Source organism: Schistocerca nitens, chromosome 3 (genome assembly GCF_023898315.1).
Source record: "Schistocerca nitens isolate TAMUIC-IGC-003100 chromosome 3, iqSchNite1.1, whole genome shotgun sequence".
Taxonomy (NCBI): Eukaryota; Metazoa; Arthropoda; class Insecta; order Orthoptera; family Acrididae; genus Schistocerca; species Schistocerca nitens.
In genome coordinates, this window is record NC_064616.1 from 55,750,860 (window position 1) to 55,771,176 (window position 20,317).

A 20,317-nucleotide genomic window follows, 5' to 3' on the forward strand; every position below is an offset into this window, starting at 1 on the left:
ACATGCCTGACAGGATTGTCGTATTGTAAGGGAAGCAGTGGCAGAGCATACAGCTACTACAGCACAGGTAAGAGGGCATGCAGGCCTAGATGTGTCAATGCAAACTGATGTGAACCAGTTATTAGCAGTCGAACTATGGGCACACACATCTCTAGCCCATCTTCCACTCATGCCACAGCATCGACATTTGTGGTTCAGCTGGTGCTGTTACAAGATCACTTGGAAGATGGACTGGTGCACTGTGGTCTACAGAAAGCAGATTCTGCCTGCATGCAAGTAATGGTCCTTTGCTCATACGATGTAGACCTGTCTCATAGAATGCATTCATCCAAGACACACTGACCTCACCCCAGGCCTTATGGTGTGAGTGCAATAAGCTACAGCTCTTGTTCACCTTTGAAATTTCTGGAGGGGATGCTAACCAGTGGTATATATATATGCAGAATGTTGTTAGACCTGTTCTTTTGTCATTCTTGCGACAGGAAGGTGATGTGTTGTTCCAACAGGATTATGCTTGCTGACACACTGCCTGTGAAACTTATTGTGCTCTGCAAGATGTGCAGCAACTTCTCTGGCCAAAACACTCAATGGACTTGTCTCGAATAGGGCACATATTGGATCTGATAGGTGAGAAGTGACTTGTGTGACTTGTCAACCAAAAACTCTTACAGAACTACATGAACACGTTGAGCAGGTGTGGAATGACATATCCCAGGACAGTGCTCACCACCTGTATGGTCGACTGGATGACAGAGCCTGTGCCTGTGTTGCTGCCCACGGAGGTACACCACATACTTGTATGGGTGTTTCACCATGGGTTAATACCTGGTACCTCTGAACAACATGTGCTATTGATCTGTAAATGCAATCATTTCATGTACTCCATATGCACTGTTGCAACAATAAATCTTGAATGAACTGGAAACCTCTAAAAGGGTGTTACATTTTTTTTCTGGCAATGTGTATACAGAACAGGAGCATTACAACACCCATCCAGCACATCCCACTCCAGTCTCATAACAGGCCTATCCTGAGGCAGTGCCATCTGTGAAAGCAATTATGTCATACACCAAGGCTGCTGTAATTTCTTCATAGGATTTTATTTGGGCACCAGTGAGCTGCTGTGTGGGGTAGCCACGTGGTCTAAGGCATCTTGCCACGGTCCGCGCAGCTTCCCCCCATCGGAGGTTCGAGTCCTCCCTCAGGCATGGGTGTGTGTGTTGTCCATAAGTTAGTTTAAGTTAGACTAAGTAGTGTGTAAGCTTAGAGACTGATGACCTCAGCAGTTTCATCCCAAATTTCCAAAAAAGCAGTCAGCTGCCTACCTGAACAAATGGCAATTGATGAAGTGTTTGAGATCAGAGTTAACCACCCAGTGGCAGGACATACTGCTGAGCACAATGTGTGTGATTTCATAGCTGCTTCACAACCTGTACCATCTCGATGCTACCCCACAACACCAGATTCTCTGAATTACATAGATGAGAGTTGTCATTGCAACGTATCCTCCAATCTAGTAATCCTCCTGTCTTCAATCTCCACTACTCCATGCCCCATACCTTCTTCCACACTTGTTCCATGACCATAACTTCATTCTTCCTGTGCCCTCTTCCTCTATTCTGTCTCTTCCTCCCAATCCACTCCTCCATCTCATATGCGCCGCACACAATTCTCCTTGCCTGTAACTCGAACGAGCTCACTATTGCCACATTTGTAACCCACCCACTTGCTGCCTCTCCCTCCCAGCCATTAGCAAGCTTCCCCCAATCTTCCCTCCCACTCCTCACCTTCTTCTCCTATTGCACATTCCATCCAACAACCCATCGCTTCAGTCGAGCTGCAGTGCTGACACAATGTAGTAATTTGGAAGAATGTAACTGTGTAGATGGCAAAGTTTTCAGCCTGGTGTATATACTTATCGACACACCAAATGAATCTGTAACCATGTAGTCAAATCAATTGTGGCCTAGAATAGAACTCTAAAGAAGTAATAAAATCAGGAGAATTGCAAATAATAGATGCCTGAAGTTTTAAATAACATCATTATAGAACTTTAAAACTATTGCAGTATCACAGTATCTAGAAGTGACTGATTATCTCACCACAGAAATTCAATAAAGATGTGTTCAGCAATTCTGTATGTCACTGGAACAATGTATTAAAAGTGCTGGTAACTATTTTCTTTTCTGATTTGTTTTTAGTGACTGATGTCAACTATTATTTCACAATAAAGGAAAAAGTAATGTAAAGAGAGAAGTCATCTCAGTATTTTTTATTGTTGTTTATATATGACCACATGTTGTCAAAATTAATTGTTATTGATGCAGAAAAAAATAAATGCAACATCATGATATTAAAGCTCAAGTTTTTTGTGGGCAGTTGAACAGTTTCATCCCTTAAGGAATAACACTGTGTGCCTCTGTATTATTAACATTGGTGTCAAACTAGTGTTTCAAAGGTTTCTTTTTTTTATGGCAGTGTATATACATGCGCTATCTTGATACTACCCCACAACACCAGATTCTCTGAATTACATAGATGAGAGTTGCTGTAGCAACACATCCTCCAATCCCGTAATCCTTCTGGCTTCAGTCTCCACTCCTCCCTGCCCCTTACCCTCCTCCACACCCGTCTCATGACCTTAACTTCATTCTTCCTGTGCCCTCTTCCTCTATTCTGTCTCCCCCTCCCAATCCACTCCTCCATCTCTTTTGCACTGCACACAACTCTTCTTGTGTGTAACCCGAATGCGCTCACTGTTGCTGCATTTGTAACCCACCCACTTGCTGCCTCTCCTTCCCAGCCATAAGCAAGCTTCCCTCAACCTTCCCACCCACAACACCAGATTCCCTGAATTACATAGATGAGAGTTGTAGTAGCAACGCATCCTCCAATCTCGTAATCCTCCTGGTCTCAATCCCCACTACTACCTGCCCCATACCCTCCTCCACACCTGTTCCATAACATTAAATTATGACCTTTTGAGCATAATTTTAGAAATTGTGGTGCAGCTCCATGGTACGTTAGATAGGACGCTGTGGTTAGGTTGAATGCACCATTGTCTGATATTGGGCCAAAACAGCTAAAACTGGTAATGAGATAGATATCTTGAAGTTTGCCATCCTGAACTTAAATAACGGCTGTTAAAGTGCTGTTATACATTACAAATAAATGAGAAGGTGTCTTTAGGCAGATGTAAGGAACATTATATCATAGAATGGGGCAAGAATGTTATAAACAAGGAGGACTCATAAATAATGATGAAGAGAAATAGTTCCTAATATACTGAAATGAAATTAAATTCAAGTCAACAGAAGGTACCAGAATAAACATACCACAAATAAGAATAGTGACAGTCTTCAGTCTAAAATTTGAAAAAAGAAAAATGGAAAGTGAGTGGTAAAGAAGTCTGAGAGGAGCCATAAAAGGCATATACATACATTATTGCCCAAAGTGAAGACTGTGATAGTTCATCATTATAAGATAAAATATATACATTTTATGCATACTTTATTACAATACAACTCATAATTTCATTAATAACAGAGGTGGATTGCCTGCTGTGTGTGTCTGCGAATCTGTACCGTCAAAATCTTTATATTATGTTCAACATCTTTGTGATATCTATTGACAAAATGGTTAGTGTTTATAACAAAAGTCTTGAGACTTTCTTTTTTTGTACTTTTAGTTTAAAGCCCTCTAAATGGAAATGTTGTTACTGAAATGGGTTGTATTCTTTTAACATGGATCCCTAACTTTTCCATTCCACTTGCTGCCAAAATTGTTTCAGTAAAAAAATCACCAGTTGTGTTCATTTTCATTATAGTCTGGGATCACACTGAGTCCTTATAAAAAAGGGTAATGAGTTTCATAGCACTTTCTGCATTTGTATTATTTGTTGAAATTCCTTAGGTCAGTGCTCCAAAAAACAAGGAGAGACAGTCAGGAATGAATATGCAAGGAGAGACCTGCAGGTAGCCTTGGCCATGGAGGAAAGAATGAGTGCTGCAATACTGAAGTGGTTAGGTCATGTAAAGCAAGTGCACCTGACTTAAAACTCCACGTCAATATTTGCAGACATAGGTACCAGGAAAACGACTGACTGGGTGGCCTAGGAAGAGGGGGGCAGATGAGGTTAACAAAGATCCCAAGAGGAGGGGAGTAATATGGGATGCAGTGGAGAGAGAAAATATGTACCAGGACAGAAATCAATGGAGGCATACTGTTCACAAAGTTCGTACCCAACTAGCTGGAAGGAAGTTAAGATGAAGATGAAGATGATGATGATTGTGATTGGTAAACAATTATGTGGAAATATCTTGCAATGAAGCATATCAGTTGTGTCATATTTAGCTGGTGGGAGTTGGCAACAAACTCAACTTAGAAATGCTCAAAAGCTACAGGCTTAATAGTGTCTTAAAGTTGTATGAATTTTAGTCTTACTACAATTATTACTGCTTTAAGATGTAGGTTGCTAGGTGCCTCTCTTCTGTGCTACTATTCAACTCATCATTTTTTGACTTTAATGTAAAATTCAATTGATAATTTGCTCTTGGACCCCGCAAATTACAGTGAAGTAATATGTCGGGCTGTAATAAAAGGTCTGTGTGATCATGGTAGTCAAATGACAACCTTAAAATTTGCCAGCAAAAAAAACAGGAAATGGTCACACCAAAGTTAAACATGTTAGAACAATAAATACTGAATATACTAGCTTGATTAGATACTGCTTACACCACAAGCAATGGGAGGATGTCTACCAAGCAGACACAATGCGAAGTTCAATTCATTCCTGAATGTATTTCTCAATCATTCTGAAGCCTGCTTCCCCAAAAGTCAGATTGAAATCAAACCAACTGGTAGTGAAAGGAAAGGGTTGTTAAGAACTGACATTAAAATATGATGTGCCAAAGAAACTGCAGAAAATCATAAAATTACTTAAAAGTTCCCAATCCTCTGGATACGATGGTGTATCAAATAGGACTTTGAAATGATGTGCAGACTTAGTCAGTCACATATTGTGCTATTTGTGTAACCAGTCAATGAAAACAGGGGTGTTTCCAGATAGACTAAAACATGCAATAGTAATTCCAATCCACAAAATGGAGCAAGGACTGTAATAGTCAACTATTGACCCATCTCTCTGCTGCCAGCACTTTCAAAGGCATTTGAGATAATAGTGTATGATAGGACTTATAGCCATACTATACAAAATAGCTTATTGCCACCTATACAGTTTGGCTTTCATAAGAGATTCTTGACAGAGAGAGCCACATTCAGCATACCAGATATAATTCCACATGGTATCCAATGGGAATCTTTTGTGATTTTGCTAAGGCATTCACATGAAATGAAAAATATGGACTCTTCCTGATTTTGATTCATGAACCACTGATTTTGTTAATCTACTTTAATGATCTACCAATTACAATTAATGTCAGAGAAAAAATAGACATGTTGACTGATGATACAAGTATCCTTATCAAAGGTTACAACTCCAGAATGTAGGATACAGCCCTGACAGTCACTAACCAAGTACACAAATGGTTCACAGCAAACAGTCTAATTCTAAATTTTCCAAAAAACTAATATATTACAGTTTCAGAGAGCAAATAAAAAACTTTAGGTTCCTGAACTAGATATTAACAATCAAAAAATTCATGAAACCACATATACAAAATTCTTGAGCATCCAGATAGATAGTCAGCTAAAATTCTAACATGTGTGCCAAAAAAGGCCAAACACATCACTGTGTACAGAAAATTAGCAAGTCAAACAATAAAGTAAAAACTACATGGAACATCATAAAAAATGAGACAAATGGAAACATTAAACCTGAATCCACAGGGATACCACAGTTCTCTGTCGATGGTAGAGATGAGAATATTTAAAAAGTTGCAGTCTCAACTTTCAATATACTTTTTCTCACTCTACCTGAAAAAACAGGGACTCATAATAAACGATTTCCCACAGAAGCCATAGAGCTACTTAATCACATGCAAATTACATGAAATGTAGCACTTCATTGCAAAAAAACAGAACTCATAAAGAAAGATAAGATACAAAGAAGAAACTGATCAGTTGGTCAAAAAGCTTAGGTCAGTGTGCTTCACACATAGAGCCATTTCTCATTTTGTTGACAGAGATATAATGTTTTATACATCGTGTACTCTCCTATGGTATAATGCTTTGAAAAAAAATGCTGCAGGATTTCAAAAAATCTTCAAACTCCAGAATTGAGCAGCGAGACTAATATATGGGGTATCTAACAGAACATCTTGCTGGGATCCATTCAAGTCTCTCAGGATATTTACTATTACAGGTCAATATACTATATACTCACTGATGATGTTAGTAGCCAATAACAGGGAATTGTTTTCGAAAAATCATGACATTCACAACTACAACACAAGACAGGTGAAAAATTTCCATCTGGGGTATGCATCTCTCTTGGAAGTACAGAGGGAAGCTACTGAGTCAGGTATAAAAGTATATGATGAGCTTTCAATCAGTATAAAAAAAGGAAATTAATAATGTACAGGTATTCAAAAGGAAAGTAAAAACATTCCTCATAGAACAAACTTTTTATAACATGAATGAATTCTTAGAGTTATAAGGCATCCTTTAGTGTAACAGTAGAGGAAACCACTTAGGTAAAAACACAGTCATAAAAGAAAAATGTAGTATTTATGTCATGAAGACAAAATTTTGTATTATGATAAAATGTAAATTTGTTTATGTAGTTAGGATAAAAAATGTGCTCTCAGGAGAAATTCTGTATGTTAATATGAAAAAAGTAAATTAATATGATTATTTATTTATTTAGCCATCCATAGACATTTTAAAATGTATGGATATTATATATGTCATTAGGGTAAAAATGTGAACTTTCATTTATTTTACTATTTTAATCATTCACTAAAATTTATGCCAGTAAACCACAGGTTTTAAGAAGTAATCAGTTGTTCTTAGGAAATAAGTAAAATAGTATATATGTGATATACAAAATGTTCATGTAATACCATATTATTTCACTTGACTTGTCCTATATTACTAATATTCTACTTCTCCAGTATGTAATCAACAGGAACAATTAAAAAATCTAATTAGAAAAAATCAAATCAAGCTGCAGATATTTTAACCTATCTGTTGACCAACAACTGTTGCAATAGTGCCCTCATGCATCATAATTTCAGTAATATGGTACTGCAACCTTTTGTTATTAACAGTCTTTCTATCATTAAAGAAACAAAACTGAAGAGTTTTTAATACATACTTAGGCTTTGTTTCTGCTTCTGTATTAGGCACAAGTGGTTTGCTCTCTACCAATGGTGAGGGAGAGCTGGGACGTTCTCGGTTTTCGCCAGAGAAGTCTGCACTTAGTAACTCCGGTCGTTTTCTTCCCCCTCCTCGTGCCCTTCGAGCCCATGATCGATCTGAAAAAATTGTAGGGTATTTTTATTGAAATAACAATGACAATTTACAGTTTACATAATCAAAGGAAAATTCAGTTAGGAAACTAATAGATTATGAGACTGGCCAATAACTCACTTATAATTTATTAAAATTTATATTTGCTGTATGCACAAAAATGGTTACTATAGAACTCTGTATTCATCTTAGCATAGACAAAGGTGTATGTTATGACCAAAGAACTTAAGTTGATTGTCTCATTGTTTCTGTGCCTCTTGGAGTTTAGCCAGACTTATAAACCTAGATTTCTTACAATATTATGCAAAGGATAGATTGTCAGTCACCATATAGCAGAGATGTTGGGTCACAGACAGGCAAAACCAAAAGGCTACTAAACACATAAGCTGTCAGCCAGAAGGTCTTTTTGTTGTACCTGTCTGTGACTCAATATCTCCCTGGTCAACAGCATCTATCCATTTCGTAATATCGTTGTTATTCCCTTCTGGATTTTGCATTGTTTGATTAGACCTACAATTCTGTAATTCCTTCCATGATGAACTAACAGAAAATTTACAGTAATCAACAATTATGCTAATGGAAGCAATTATGCTTTATTTGAGATGAAAGATCCACTGAATGTAAAACAAAAATATTGTATTATAATGCACCATGTTGTATTTCATGTCATTTTAAATTGACGCAAGTTGCAATATATTAATAGATCACCAAATGAAGGTGGATAACAGTCTCCCTGGCGCCTAGTTTCGCTCATAATTTACCTAAACTTCCCCATGATTTTCTTTCACGTGAGCCATCATGGCCAGATGCTCTGAGGAAGTCCATAAGGTTCGAGTCATCTTCTTCAGAGGGAACTCGGCTTCTCCTGCGCCGTAGGCTCCCATTTGGAGTAATATCTATAAGAGATAAATATTTTTACAAGCTGTAATTTATAAGGTAATAACATACATCATCATACAATTTAAGGTTTTATGGTCAGTGTTCACTTAAGTTAAAACGTACAGGCTGAGAGGCCAACAGTAGTATACAAAACTAGTCCTTGACATTTTAACCTCCAAATTGGGAAACATCAACAGCAACAAATGCTTGAGACACCCTCAGATCTATGGAGCTATAGAGAGGGCACCACCATTCATCATGTGATGCCAAAATACATGGCTGTCTCAGGCTGGCATCATCATTCTCAATTAAAAGTGAGTTGGCATAAGGTCAACATCTACATTTTATTTCACTTACCTCCCTCCTATTTTCTGTTAGAACTACCACGGTGTTTGTAAATCTTAATGACCTCTGTATACATGTGTGCATGATAATGAATTTTCTCTGATAAAATCCTAGTCTCACTGAATTCTATTTCATAGTTCCAGTCTTGGAAAACGTATTCTGCTATGGCCAATTTGTTAGTTTGTTCCAGGCGGCAATTCCTTTTATGTTTGGCTATGTCAGTGTTAACACATATTTTTGTAGTTCCAATGTATACTTGCCCACAACTACAAAGAATTTTATACCTCAGGTGTCACTAGTGGATGCCTTACATCTTTTACCATTCTCAGGAATTCTATTCTTTTTTTTTTTTTTTTCTTGGTGAGTCAGAAGAAAATTTCACACCCATACTTGGCCAAAACTGTCCCAGTGCAATCTGTAAGCTTGTTAATAATAAGAAGAAAAACTTTTTCAGTTTTTCTTCCTTAGTCCTGGCTTTTTCTCCTATTGGACAGAGTGGTCAATCCAACTCCTTATGGGAGTAGCTATTTACAGTTATTGTTCACTTGATTTTTTGCTAATTTGCAGCTTCTAACTTACCATCATCACTGCAACTTATTCTTTTAACAGAAATCAATATGAAGCTTGAATTAAATTCCAGATAATGTGGTTTATGAGAGGATTTACAACCGTTTCTTATGGCATGAAGGAACTGAAACTGGTACCCGATTCTGTTTGAGCAGAAGCACAGTCAAATTACTGAGTGAATTTTAAAGAAAACAAGTTGTTTTAACAGCACAATTACAATACTTATGTAGTGAGTGTTGCAGGAATATAGGAATAATATTTAATAGGCTTTTTATTACAACTGATTACCGTAGAGATAAGATATTGAGCAGCCAAGTCAACTGGTGTTACTTCAGTTTGCCATTTTATTGAAATTACTACAAAATTTTCACAAATTTGTAATTAAATGGGTAATAGTAAAAAAATTGAGATCTTTGAGTTGTGACTAGCTGGAGCCCATTTTCTGTAATACTGTGAGTGAATGAATTACTGTTGCCATGTCCTGGTGTGGTTGATTGCTGCAGATGTTTTGACACGTAAGGTTGTTTACCACTGTATCTTTGATGACATACTACCAGGTCCATTTGACTGGTGTGCTATGCCTGCTCTATGACCCCATTTTGTAGTTTGCCCTAAACCCATCAGATGACATTTCATTATAAACTACTTTGTTGCCTGTTCGATGTCAGCAGTTTCTCTCGATCTGCACAACACTTGGCAGGTTTTGCTGCAAATCTAATAGATCATATTTCAATGAACATCCTCTGATTTCTGCCAATTCTGTAGCTTTTCATTTTGCTGTGAGCCTATAGTGCTGTTACAGACCGCAATAAATAGTGTAAAAATTGTACATAAATACTCCTCAAACTCTCACTGCTCACCTAAAACAAACTGAGAAATAGCAAACATTTCAGAAGTGTTCAGCTACCAGGGTGTGACAATAGATGTGACAATGCAACACCTGAGGTGCAACTGCCAGGTCACACATGTAGCAGTCAAAAAGACAATTTGATCTACCTGGTGAGTAGCTGAAGCTTTCATCCTTGCCAATTCCAGGTGGCTGCTCTCCTGCAGGTCCAGAAAATGAGCCCATTCGCCGCCGTGTTACCAATGGTGAGCTCGTGATTGAGATATCTTCTTCAGATGTGACAGTACCATTTTGCATTTTTCTGCCCTGGTAGCATGAAGATGAATTTCATGGTTATAACATATGTAACTGAACTGTTACTATAAAATGTCATAGTCTGTGTACTTTGAATTTCAGTACAAATAAGCAAGTGTCCAGAATTACTTGACAACAAAAGCTTACACCAAAGGCATTATATAAAAAAGTTTATATTGTGGCATTTACCTTCATATCCCTGTCGAGAGTTTTACTCTGTGTAAAACCAGATCGAATATCATACAACAGAGAATCCATTAGATTACTTTCTGACTCAGAGCCATTCTGACCAAACTGTCCACTCACTGCAAAGAGAGAAAAATGAGGCTGAAATCACTGAAAATATTAATGTCTGTATCATAAATGCTGTTGTTACTTAGGAGCAATAATTCTTTTATATGAAAATGTTTACTTTAAAAACATATCAGTCATTTAGCAAATGAAAAGTAACACACAAATACAGAGTCTGCCAGAAAAATGTATACACTCTTTGTCAGGCTCTATCAAGGTATCGATATTGTCGTTCAATTCGAGTTGCGAGTGTGTTGTAGTATGGTCTTTGGCTCAACAGATGTTAGTACTTTTATCTCAGTATTGAGAAAACAAGATGGCTGGAGCATGCTTGACGTTCAAGCAACAAAAATGTATTGTGAAGTGGTTTTTCAAGTTTGATAATGCCGTTAAAGTGCAACATCAGTGGAGGCAGGAGTTTGAAACAGAACTGCCAAACCACCTAACAATTAAACGCTTCATTGACAAGTTCGAATTGCATGGAATGATTTGTGATATTCACAAAGGAAGATGAGAAAGACAGCGTATAGCTACAAGTCCTGCTATGTCAGCTCTAATGTTGGAAACGTTTGTTAATCCTTCACAGACGTCTGCTACGCAATGTGCACATGAAGTGGGGCATAACAGTACAAGTGTGTGAAGAATTCTGAAAGCTGAAAAGTGGAAAGTTTACATTCCATGATTACTGCACGTGTTTAATGATGATGATTCTGATAGCCGAATGCAATTTTGCAAATGGTATCAGCAAATAGTAACTGATGACAAACAATTTGTGAAGAAGGTAGTGTGGGGTGACAAGGCACAATTTAAACTTAATCGAACTGTGAATTGGCATAACTGTGTACTGGGCACCAGAAAGCCTGCATGTTTATGTGGATAAAGTGGCAAATCTACAAGGAGTTCATGTGTGTGGACTATCATCAAGGGGCTTAGTAGGACCCTTTTTCTTTGATACTACTGTAACTGTAGAAGTGTTTATGAAAATGCTATGCATATCAATTTTGCCAGGTATATGTGCACTTTATGGAGCTGATGAAGAAAGAGGTCTTGTACCAACAGGACGGGGTGCCACCACACTACGACCTAGCCATATGAGCTTTCCTGGATGACAATTTTCCAGGGCATTGGATTGGACTAAGAGGGCCCATTGACTTTCCTCCACAGACACAAAATCTAACACCGATGGACTTTTACGTGTGGGAAACTGTGAAAGATAACGTCTATCGGTGTAAGTCACGCATGCTGGAGGAACTTCGCCAGGAGAATACAGTGACATGTGTAGTGATCTTCACTGTAACATTGACTGATGTAGTTGTGGCAACCACTCATCATTATATTATGTGTATAGCTGCCAACGGTGAACGTTTTATACATTTAAAGTAACCGTGTGTTAAACTGAAGATTGTACAACATATTTGATCAATTATTAAATGTAAAATAAATACATAAGCAATACTTTTTGTTCCTTAAAGTGTGTATACATTTTTCTGGTGGACTCTGTATAATTTATATTTCCTAAAGAGTGTCTAAATATTATATACTAACATACAGCTATACTACTTTAATTTTATTAAAAACAGTAAATTTTGGTCCTGAATCAGACCACCTTCAGGTCCCAAAAAGGAATTAAGCTATGCATTGTCCAACTACAGTGTCAAATCCAACTTTTAGAATGTTCCATAATTGTTAATAGCTATGTGTGACAACTGTGTCCTGACAACATCAGAGACAGATGTATCCACCCTGTTCTCTGACTCTGAACTTTGACTGTAATTAAAAGAGAGTAGTACAGCAGTCTATTGTACAATTCGATTTTAAGCCTTCCTCAAAGCTATCCAGCACTACCTACAGAAAATATTTATTATATACTTTAATTAACAAGGGGAAAAGAATCTTAAAGATTATAATGTTGTGTACTTTAACTGGAAATATTCTTTAACTGTGCAGCTTTGTTCATTATGTAACATACATTTTTCAGGTCCACTTTTAAGAATTCCTACATTGCAAAAAACACATTGTCTCCATGGCATTTTGAGGAGTGGAATAATCAAAGACTGGTGGTATGGAACCCTAGAAATTTATGTCTGTGGTTCAAATTTAATTTGCTTTACATAATAAATAAATAAATAAAATTAGTTTAGTAAGCTGACATTGACAGCTGAGTGACTTTTGTGCCTTGTTTTTGTATTATACTGTACTGCTTTATAATATTTACTATATACACATAATGTAACTTTGTTATCTAGCATACTCTGATGTCGTGAGGCAGCTTGATTTTCATTTATGCAATAAGATAATTTGAAAGCATCTGGAATGGTGAAGCATGTTTGGTTTTTGGATAGTGGTTTGTGTGAGCCTTTGAAAATGGAAGTCTTGAAGCTGCTTGTGCCAACTATTTATTTTATGCTTTGTTATCTCTGCAGGCACCCAAACTGAATTTACAAAAATTTGGAAGTCATTCACTTCTAGTGTTCATCTGTACCAATAAAATTTGTTGTTAGTTTTGAGAATGAATTACTAACTGTTACACCAAAATATCTCCTTGTAAGTTGCTGGAACTACAATGACCTATGCAGAAACATGGTGCAGATTTTTTTTATGTGCAGTACACTGCATATACATTGATGCAGTTTCATAGTATTAGCATTTATTGTTTATTTTAGTAGTATAATTATTTGCTTTACATTGCAAACTTCACTAAATTGACTTATGAGTAATCTTCAGCATTAAGCTTTACCTCATGTGATCACAACTGTTTTCAGGATATCCAGGCAGAAGTCTTAGGTATGAACCTATGCCATAAAGTGGTGAAGTGATTTATTTTCCTATGTCTCATCTTTTCAAAGAAATTTTCTTGAAGAGTCCTGTCTTTCAGGTAGTCTAATGTCGCAAATGTGGTCGTTAAAGCCTCTGTTTCTCATTAGAGTATATAATATTTTCTCTATGAGTCTGTAATATCAGAAATTTTGAAGCCTACTGGGCAACTGAGAACAAACTTATTGCAAATGCCTGAAATAGGCATTCTACGTTTTCAGCATCCTGTCATTCAATGTTATAAGATGAAGCCAATTGTTAAGGAAGGTGATAAAATGGGAATGAATGAAATTGAGAGGTGAATATGGAAACCAGATCTCTATACATTTGAGCAGCAAAAGAGTGAGTTAAAATATTTCTTTACAGCCAGACAAGAACACTTACAGAATTATTCAAGAGGTCACAGGAGAGACTGAAGAAACCATTTGCAGATTTCCTGTTGTAACACAATATAAATTAATCTGAGAAGTGCACATGCTGTGATAGCGATGAAGGGTGGGCCTGCATCATACTGATGCATAGCAACTCCAGATATGAAGTTTCTGAGGATGTGGAACTTTTATGGTGATGGGTCAGTCATCATACAAAATTACCTCATTTGGATAGGAAGTAGTCAGCCATGGCCTGAACACGTTTTGGATAGATGCTTAAAAACCTAAATCATGGTAGAGGGGAAAAAATTGGAACTCTGCTATTGAATATGACTCTAGTACCTTAGTCACTATGCCACATCACGCCTTTATTTTTGGTTAAAAATTGTTAGCAGTTTAAAATGTGCATTAAGTGTAAGTATCACTTTGCTCTGTGCTACGGTACTCGAGTAAGATGAGAAGGGAGACTTACTGTGTCTGCGCTTGGCCGCCAGCTGTTCCTCGCGCTGCCGCCGCCGCATGTTGGCTTGCTCCTCTTGCACCCTCCGCCTCTCGTTCTCCTGGACAGCTTGCTTGAACTTGACACAGAACTGGTGGAAGATGCGGTAACACTCCTCCAGCTTGAATGTTGCTACGTCTTCACAGAAGAAGTCAGCCAGAGCTTTGCGCACTTTCTCCAGTTCGTTCATGTCTTTTTGCAGCTGTGACATGTCCAATTCAGCCATCTATGAAAAACACATTTTAAACACTGTTCATCTCTGATATGTGACACACTAAGTGCAAACCAGATTAGTCATACAGTACTGAAAAGAGATATCAAGGAGGGTAGATTGAAATACGTTATGGAATATACAAGCTATTTGTAGAGAATAGTGGCTTTAGACTTCTTTTCTAGGCTAGATATAATGTGATTCATATTAAATTGAAGCAAATAAATGAGTCCTGGAAAATTTCTAAATGTTATTGAGAGACCAGCAATGAAAGTTGTATGCCTGAAAATTAAATGGCTGCTAGTAAAAATTAAAATTCAGCACAGTTTATCCTCGGATAGACCAAGGATATTTTGTGCATTGAGGGGATACTTTGTGCCTCCTTCCAAACAACTTTTGTTATAATCTGGTGAGCAATATATGAACTGGTAATTTATAATTCCTCTTTGATTCGAAAGTTGACAATATGTAGCACTTTTTGGAAGGCCTTAGGTGTACCCAGATTGTTTGGATTTGTTGTAATGAGTTGTAGGAGTATTGTGTCTATTTTTTCTGTAATTTAGGTGCTCTTGGGTTTTGAGTGAATTTTGATATTCAACTTGCAATACTTTTAGGATATCTGTAACATAAAATGTCTTATTGTAAGTTACAATGGAAAGACACAGTTCAAATAAGTCTAAGAGTATGTCTACAATTATGTTGACTGGAGGTGATTTGTGCCAGCAATTTTGTGGAGCAAAGTTACCACATCAACTATTGTCCAGAACTGCTAGTTATGTGTGTGCGTTACATCTGTGTTTTGTTAGCTGGGCAACAATTCTTTTTCAGATGAAGCAATACAAACATGCCAAGGAATTGCAATAGAAAAGATGAGAGTAGATGTTATTCAGGGTATACTTTGGAGGTGCTGGATAGATGTTTGCCTGCAGTTGGGGTCAGGATCATGTCAGCTATGGCTGCAGAAAGGTATTTTAGCATATCCAGGCAAACAATAATTAATAAGTTAATCGGAAATCATTCTTTGAACCCACGTAAGTCAGCTGTCTTTATTGAAGAGGAAAAGTGTTTGCTGGTTGTTCATACAATGAAGGCTTTCACGACCTTATGTTTCAGCTCCTGAGAATTCTTTCGGGTTGTAAGGCCGTGGTCCATGGAACTCTTCTATCACTGACGTTTCGTCCAAAGCTACGTTGGACACCTTCCGAGGTGCTCCTGGTTGTGCTGAGTCTTGCCGACTGACGAGTCGGACGACGAAGAACGGTCAAAATACCGTGGAAATTGGGAGTGGTCTGGATTTCAAGTGATAGCAGAGATAAACCTTGTCAAGGATAAAATATAACTATCAATAATAGTACGTCAAAGACAAAAACTTCTCATCGATTCTGTAGCGCCACTGTCCATATATAGCTGAGTTTCATAGCTTCTACTTTTCTGTTAAAAGTATCCCCATGTTTACATATTTCGTTGGCTTCTTTATATAGCGGTGGATAATAGTTCGTCATAGTACATAAAACTTCAGTTTTCGAAAATTTCAGTACGTGATCACCCGACTGAAGAGTGTGTTCCGTCACGGCTGACTTGTCTGTTTTCCCTAGTCGGCAAAGACTTTTATGTTCCTTTAACTGTGTGTTCACACTTTTCTTTGTAGTTCCCATGTAGACTCTACCACATGTACACGGAATCTTGTATACACCACTTGCAGACAAAGGGGGACGTTTATCCTTAACAGAACGAAGTGCTTGACCTATTTTCTTAGTTGGTCTGAAAGTCGATCGAAGGTTATGTTTCCTTAAAATCTTGCCGATTTGATCCGTTACTTTTTTGATGAAGGGTAGAGAAGCCGTGTTCTTCCATCGCTCTGTCCTATCGTTGTCCATAGGTCTCCTGTCATTCTGTCGCAAAACTCTATTTATTTCATTACTAGAGTACCTATTCTTCTCCAAAGCCTGCTTTAGGTGTTTTAACTTGGTGTCCATGTATTCTGGCGCACAAATCCTTTTAGCTCTGTCCACTAGACTTTTAATTACACCTCTTTCCTGTTGTGGATGATGATTGGAATCCTTATGCAAGTAGCTGTCGGTATGTGTAACCTTCCGAAAGATTTAATGTTTCAAGCTGCGATCAATTTGTCTCATAACGAAGACATCCAAGAAGGATATTGCATTGTCTTTCTCCATTTACATGGTAAACTGGATTTTAGGATTTATAATATTTAAATAACAAAAGAATTCCTCTAAAGCTTTCTTGCATGTGACCAAATCAGGTTGATGAGAAGGTTGATGGTGAGGCCATGGGTATCCCATTGAGTCCTACGATCGCCAATTTTTACATGGAAAAATTCGAACAGTTAGCTCTGGAAAAAGCGAATAAGAAACCATGTCGATGGTATCGATACGTGGATGATACATTTGTGGTTCGGGGCCTAGAAAACAGCTGTTACAGTTTATGATTTAGTCATTTAGTCACACCGAGCGAGGTGGCGCAGTGGTTAGCACACTGGACTCGCATTCGGGAGGACGACGGTTCAATCCCGTCTCCGGCCATCCTGAATTAGGTTTTCCGTGATTTCCCTAAATCGTTTCAGGCAAATGCCGGGATGGCCCCTTTGGAAGGGCACGGCCGATTTCCTTCACAATCCTTCCCTAACCCGAGCTTGCGCTCCGTCTCTAATGACCTCGTTGTCGACGGGACGTTAAACACTAACCACCACCACCACCACCATCATTTAGTCCGCTATTTTTCTTCAGTTAGACGAGGTGTAAACAGCTTCAGTGTAGTATTTCTACTTATCTTTCACTGTACAAAAAGCCACTCTGTCCATATTACATCTACATCCATACTCCGCAAGCCACCTGACGGTGTGTGGCGGAGGGTAATTTGAGTAACTCTATCGGTTCTCCCTTCTATTCCAGTCTCTGATTTTATCCTCATGGTCTCGTCGCGAGATATACGTAGGAGGGAGCAACATACTGCTTGACTCCTCGGTGAAGGTATGTTCTCGAAACTTCAACAAAAGTCCGTACCGAGCTACTGAGCGTCTCTCCTGCAGAATCTTCCACTGGAGTTTATCTATCATCTCCGTAACGCTTTCGCGATTACTAAATGATCCTGTAACGAAGCGCGCTGCTCTCCGTTGGATCTTCCCTCTCTCTTCTATCAACCCTATCTGGTACGGATCCCACACTGCTGAGCAGTATTCAAGCAGTGGGCGAACAAGCGTACTGTAACCTACTTCCTTTGTTTTCGGATTGCATTTCCTCAGGATTCTTCCAATGAATCTCAGTCTGGCATCTGCTTTACCGACGATCAACTTTATATGATCATTCCATTTTAAATCACTCCCAATGCGTACTCCCAGATAATTTATGGAATTAACTGCTTCCAGTTGCTGACCTGCAATATTGTAGCTAAATGATAAGGGATCTTTCATTCTATGTATTCGCAGCACATTACACTTGTCTACATTGAGATTCAATTGCCATTCCCTGCACCATGCGTCAATTCGCTGCAGATCCTCCTGCATTTCAGTACAATTTTCCATTGTTACAACCTCTCGATATACCACAGCATCATCCGCAAAAAGCCTCAGTGAACTTCCGATGTCATCCACAAGATCATTTATGTATATTGTGAATAGCAACCGTCCTACGACACTCCCCTGTGGCACACCTGAAATCACTCTTACTTCGGAAGACTTCTCTCCACTGAGAATGACATGCTGCGTTCTGTTACCTAGGAACTCTTCAATCCAGTCACACAATTGGTCTGATAGTCCATATGCTCTTACTTTGTTCATTAAACGACTGTGGGGAACTGTATCGAACGCCTTGCGGAAGTCAAGAAACACGGCATCTACCTGTGAACCCGTGTCTATGGCCCTCTGAGTCTCGTGGACGAATAGCGCGAGCTGAGTTTCACACGATCGTCTGTTTCGAAACCCATGCTGATTCCTACAGGGTAGATTTCTAGTCTCCATAAAAGGCATTATACTCGAACATAATACGTGTTCCAAAATTCTACAACTGATAGAGGTTAGAGATATAGGTCTATAGTTCTGCACATCTGTTCGACGTCCCTTCTTGAAAACGGGGATGACCTGTGCCCTTTTCCAATCCTTTGGAACGCTACGCTCTTCTAGAGACCTACGGTACACCGCTGCAAGAAGGGGGGCAAGTTCATTCGCGTACTCTGTGTAAAATCGAACTGGTATCCCCTCAGGTCCAGCGGCCTTTCCTCTTTTGAGCAATTTTAATTGTTTCTCTATCCATATGTCGTCTATTTCGATATCTACCATTTTGTCATCTGTGCGACATCTAGAGAAGGAACTACAGTGCAGTCTTCCTCTGTGAAACAGCTTTGGAAAAAGACACTTAGTATTTCTGCCTTTAGTCTGTCATCCTCTGTTTCAGTACCATTTTGGTCACAGAGTGTCTGGACATTTTGTTTTGATCCACCTACCGCTTTGACATAAGACCAAAATTTCTTAGGATTTTCTGCCAAGTCAGTACATAGAACTTTACTTTCGAATTCACTGAACGCCTCTCGCATAGTCCTCCTCACACTACATTTCGCTTCGCGTAATTTTTGTTTGTCTGCAAGGCTTTGGCTATGTTTATGTTTGCTGTGAAGTTCCCTTTGCTTCCGCAGCAGTTTTCTAACTCGTTTGTTGTACCACGGTGGCTCTTTTCCATCTCTTACGATCGTGCTTGGCACATACTCATCTAACGCATATTGTACGATGGTTTTGAACTTTGTCCACTGATCCTCAACACTATCTGTACTTGAGACAAAACTTTTGTATTGAGCCGTCAGGTAGTCTGAAATCTGCTTTTTGTCACTTTTGCTAAACAGAAAAATCTTTCTGCCTATTTTAATATTTCTATTTACGGCTGAAATCATCGATGCAGTAACCGCTTTATGATAGCTGATTCCCTGTTCTGCGTTAACTGTTTCAAATAGTTCGGGTCTGTTTGTCACCAGAAGGTCTAATATGTTATCGCCACGTGTCGGTTCTCTGTTTAACTGCTCAAGGTAGTTTTCAGATAAAGCACTTAAAAAAATTTCACTGGATTCTTTGTCCCTGCCACCCGTTATGAACGTTTGAGTCTCCCAGTCTATATCCGGCAAATTAAAATCTCCACCCAGAACTATAACATGGTGGGGAAATCTACTCGAAATATTTTCCAAATTATCTTTCAGGTGCTCAGCCACAACAGTTGCTGAGCCAGGGGGCCTTTAGAGACATCCAATTACCATGTCTGAGCCTGCTTTAACCGTGACCTTCACCCAAATTATTTCACATTTCGGATCTCCGTCAACTTCCGTCGATACTATTGCACTTCTTATCGCTATAAACACGCCTCCCCCTTCACTGTCCAGCCTGTCTCTGCGGTATATATTCCAATCTGAGTTTAGAATTTCATTACTGTTTACATCTGGTTTCAGCCAACTTTCTGTCCCTAGTACTATGTGGGCATTGTGACCGTTTATTAATGAGAGCAGTTCTGGGACCTTTCTATAGACGCTCCTGCAGTTTACTATTAGCAGATTAATATTGTTATTCCCTGTTGCATTTTGCCTACTCCTGCCTTGCCGCGTCGCAGGAGGCGTCTTGTCGGGCCTATGGAGGGAATTCTCTAACCTAAAAAACCCACATGTGCACTCCACACGTACTCCGCTACCCTTGTAGCCGCTTCCTGCGTGTAGTGCACGCCTGACCTATTCAGGGGGACCCTACATTTCTCCACACGATAGCGGAGGTCGAGAAA

The 20,317-nt window shown here is 38.7% G+C and overlaps 1 protein-coding gene across 1 annotated transcript in view; it reads right to left on the reverse strand.

Moving 5' to 3' along the window:
- LOC126248019 (uncharacterized) overlaps window positions 1-20,317 on the reverse strand; it is a 910,522-nt gene that overhangs the window by 30,744 nt on the left and 859,461 nt on the right. Inside the window, exons 16-20 of the mRNA XM_049948603.1 lie at window positions 14,312-14,564; window positions 10,553-10,668; window positions 10,219-10,375; window positions 8,193-8,327; window positions 7,277-7,436 (exon numbers count right to left, since the gene is read on the reverse strand). Coding sequence (XP_049804560.1) covers window positions 7,277-7,436; window positions 8,193-8,327; window positions 10,219-10,375; window positions 10,553-10,668; window positions 14,312-14,564 — 821 coding nt within the window. The remainder of the gene's footprint in view (window positions 1-7,276; window positions 7,437-8,192; window positions 8,328-10,218; window positions 10,376-10,552; window positions 10,669-14,311; window positions 14,565-20,317) is intronic.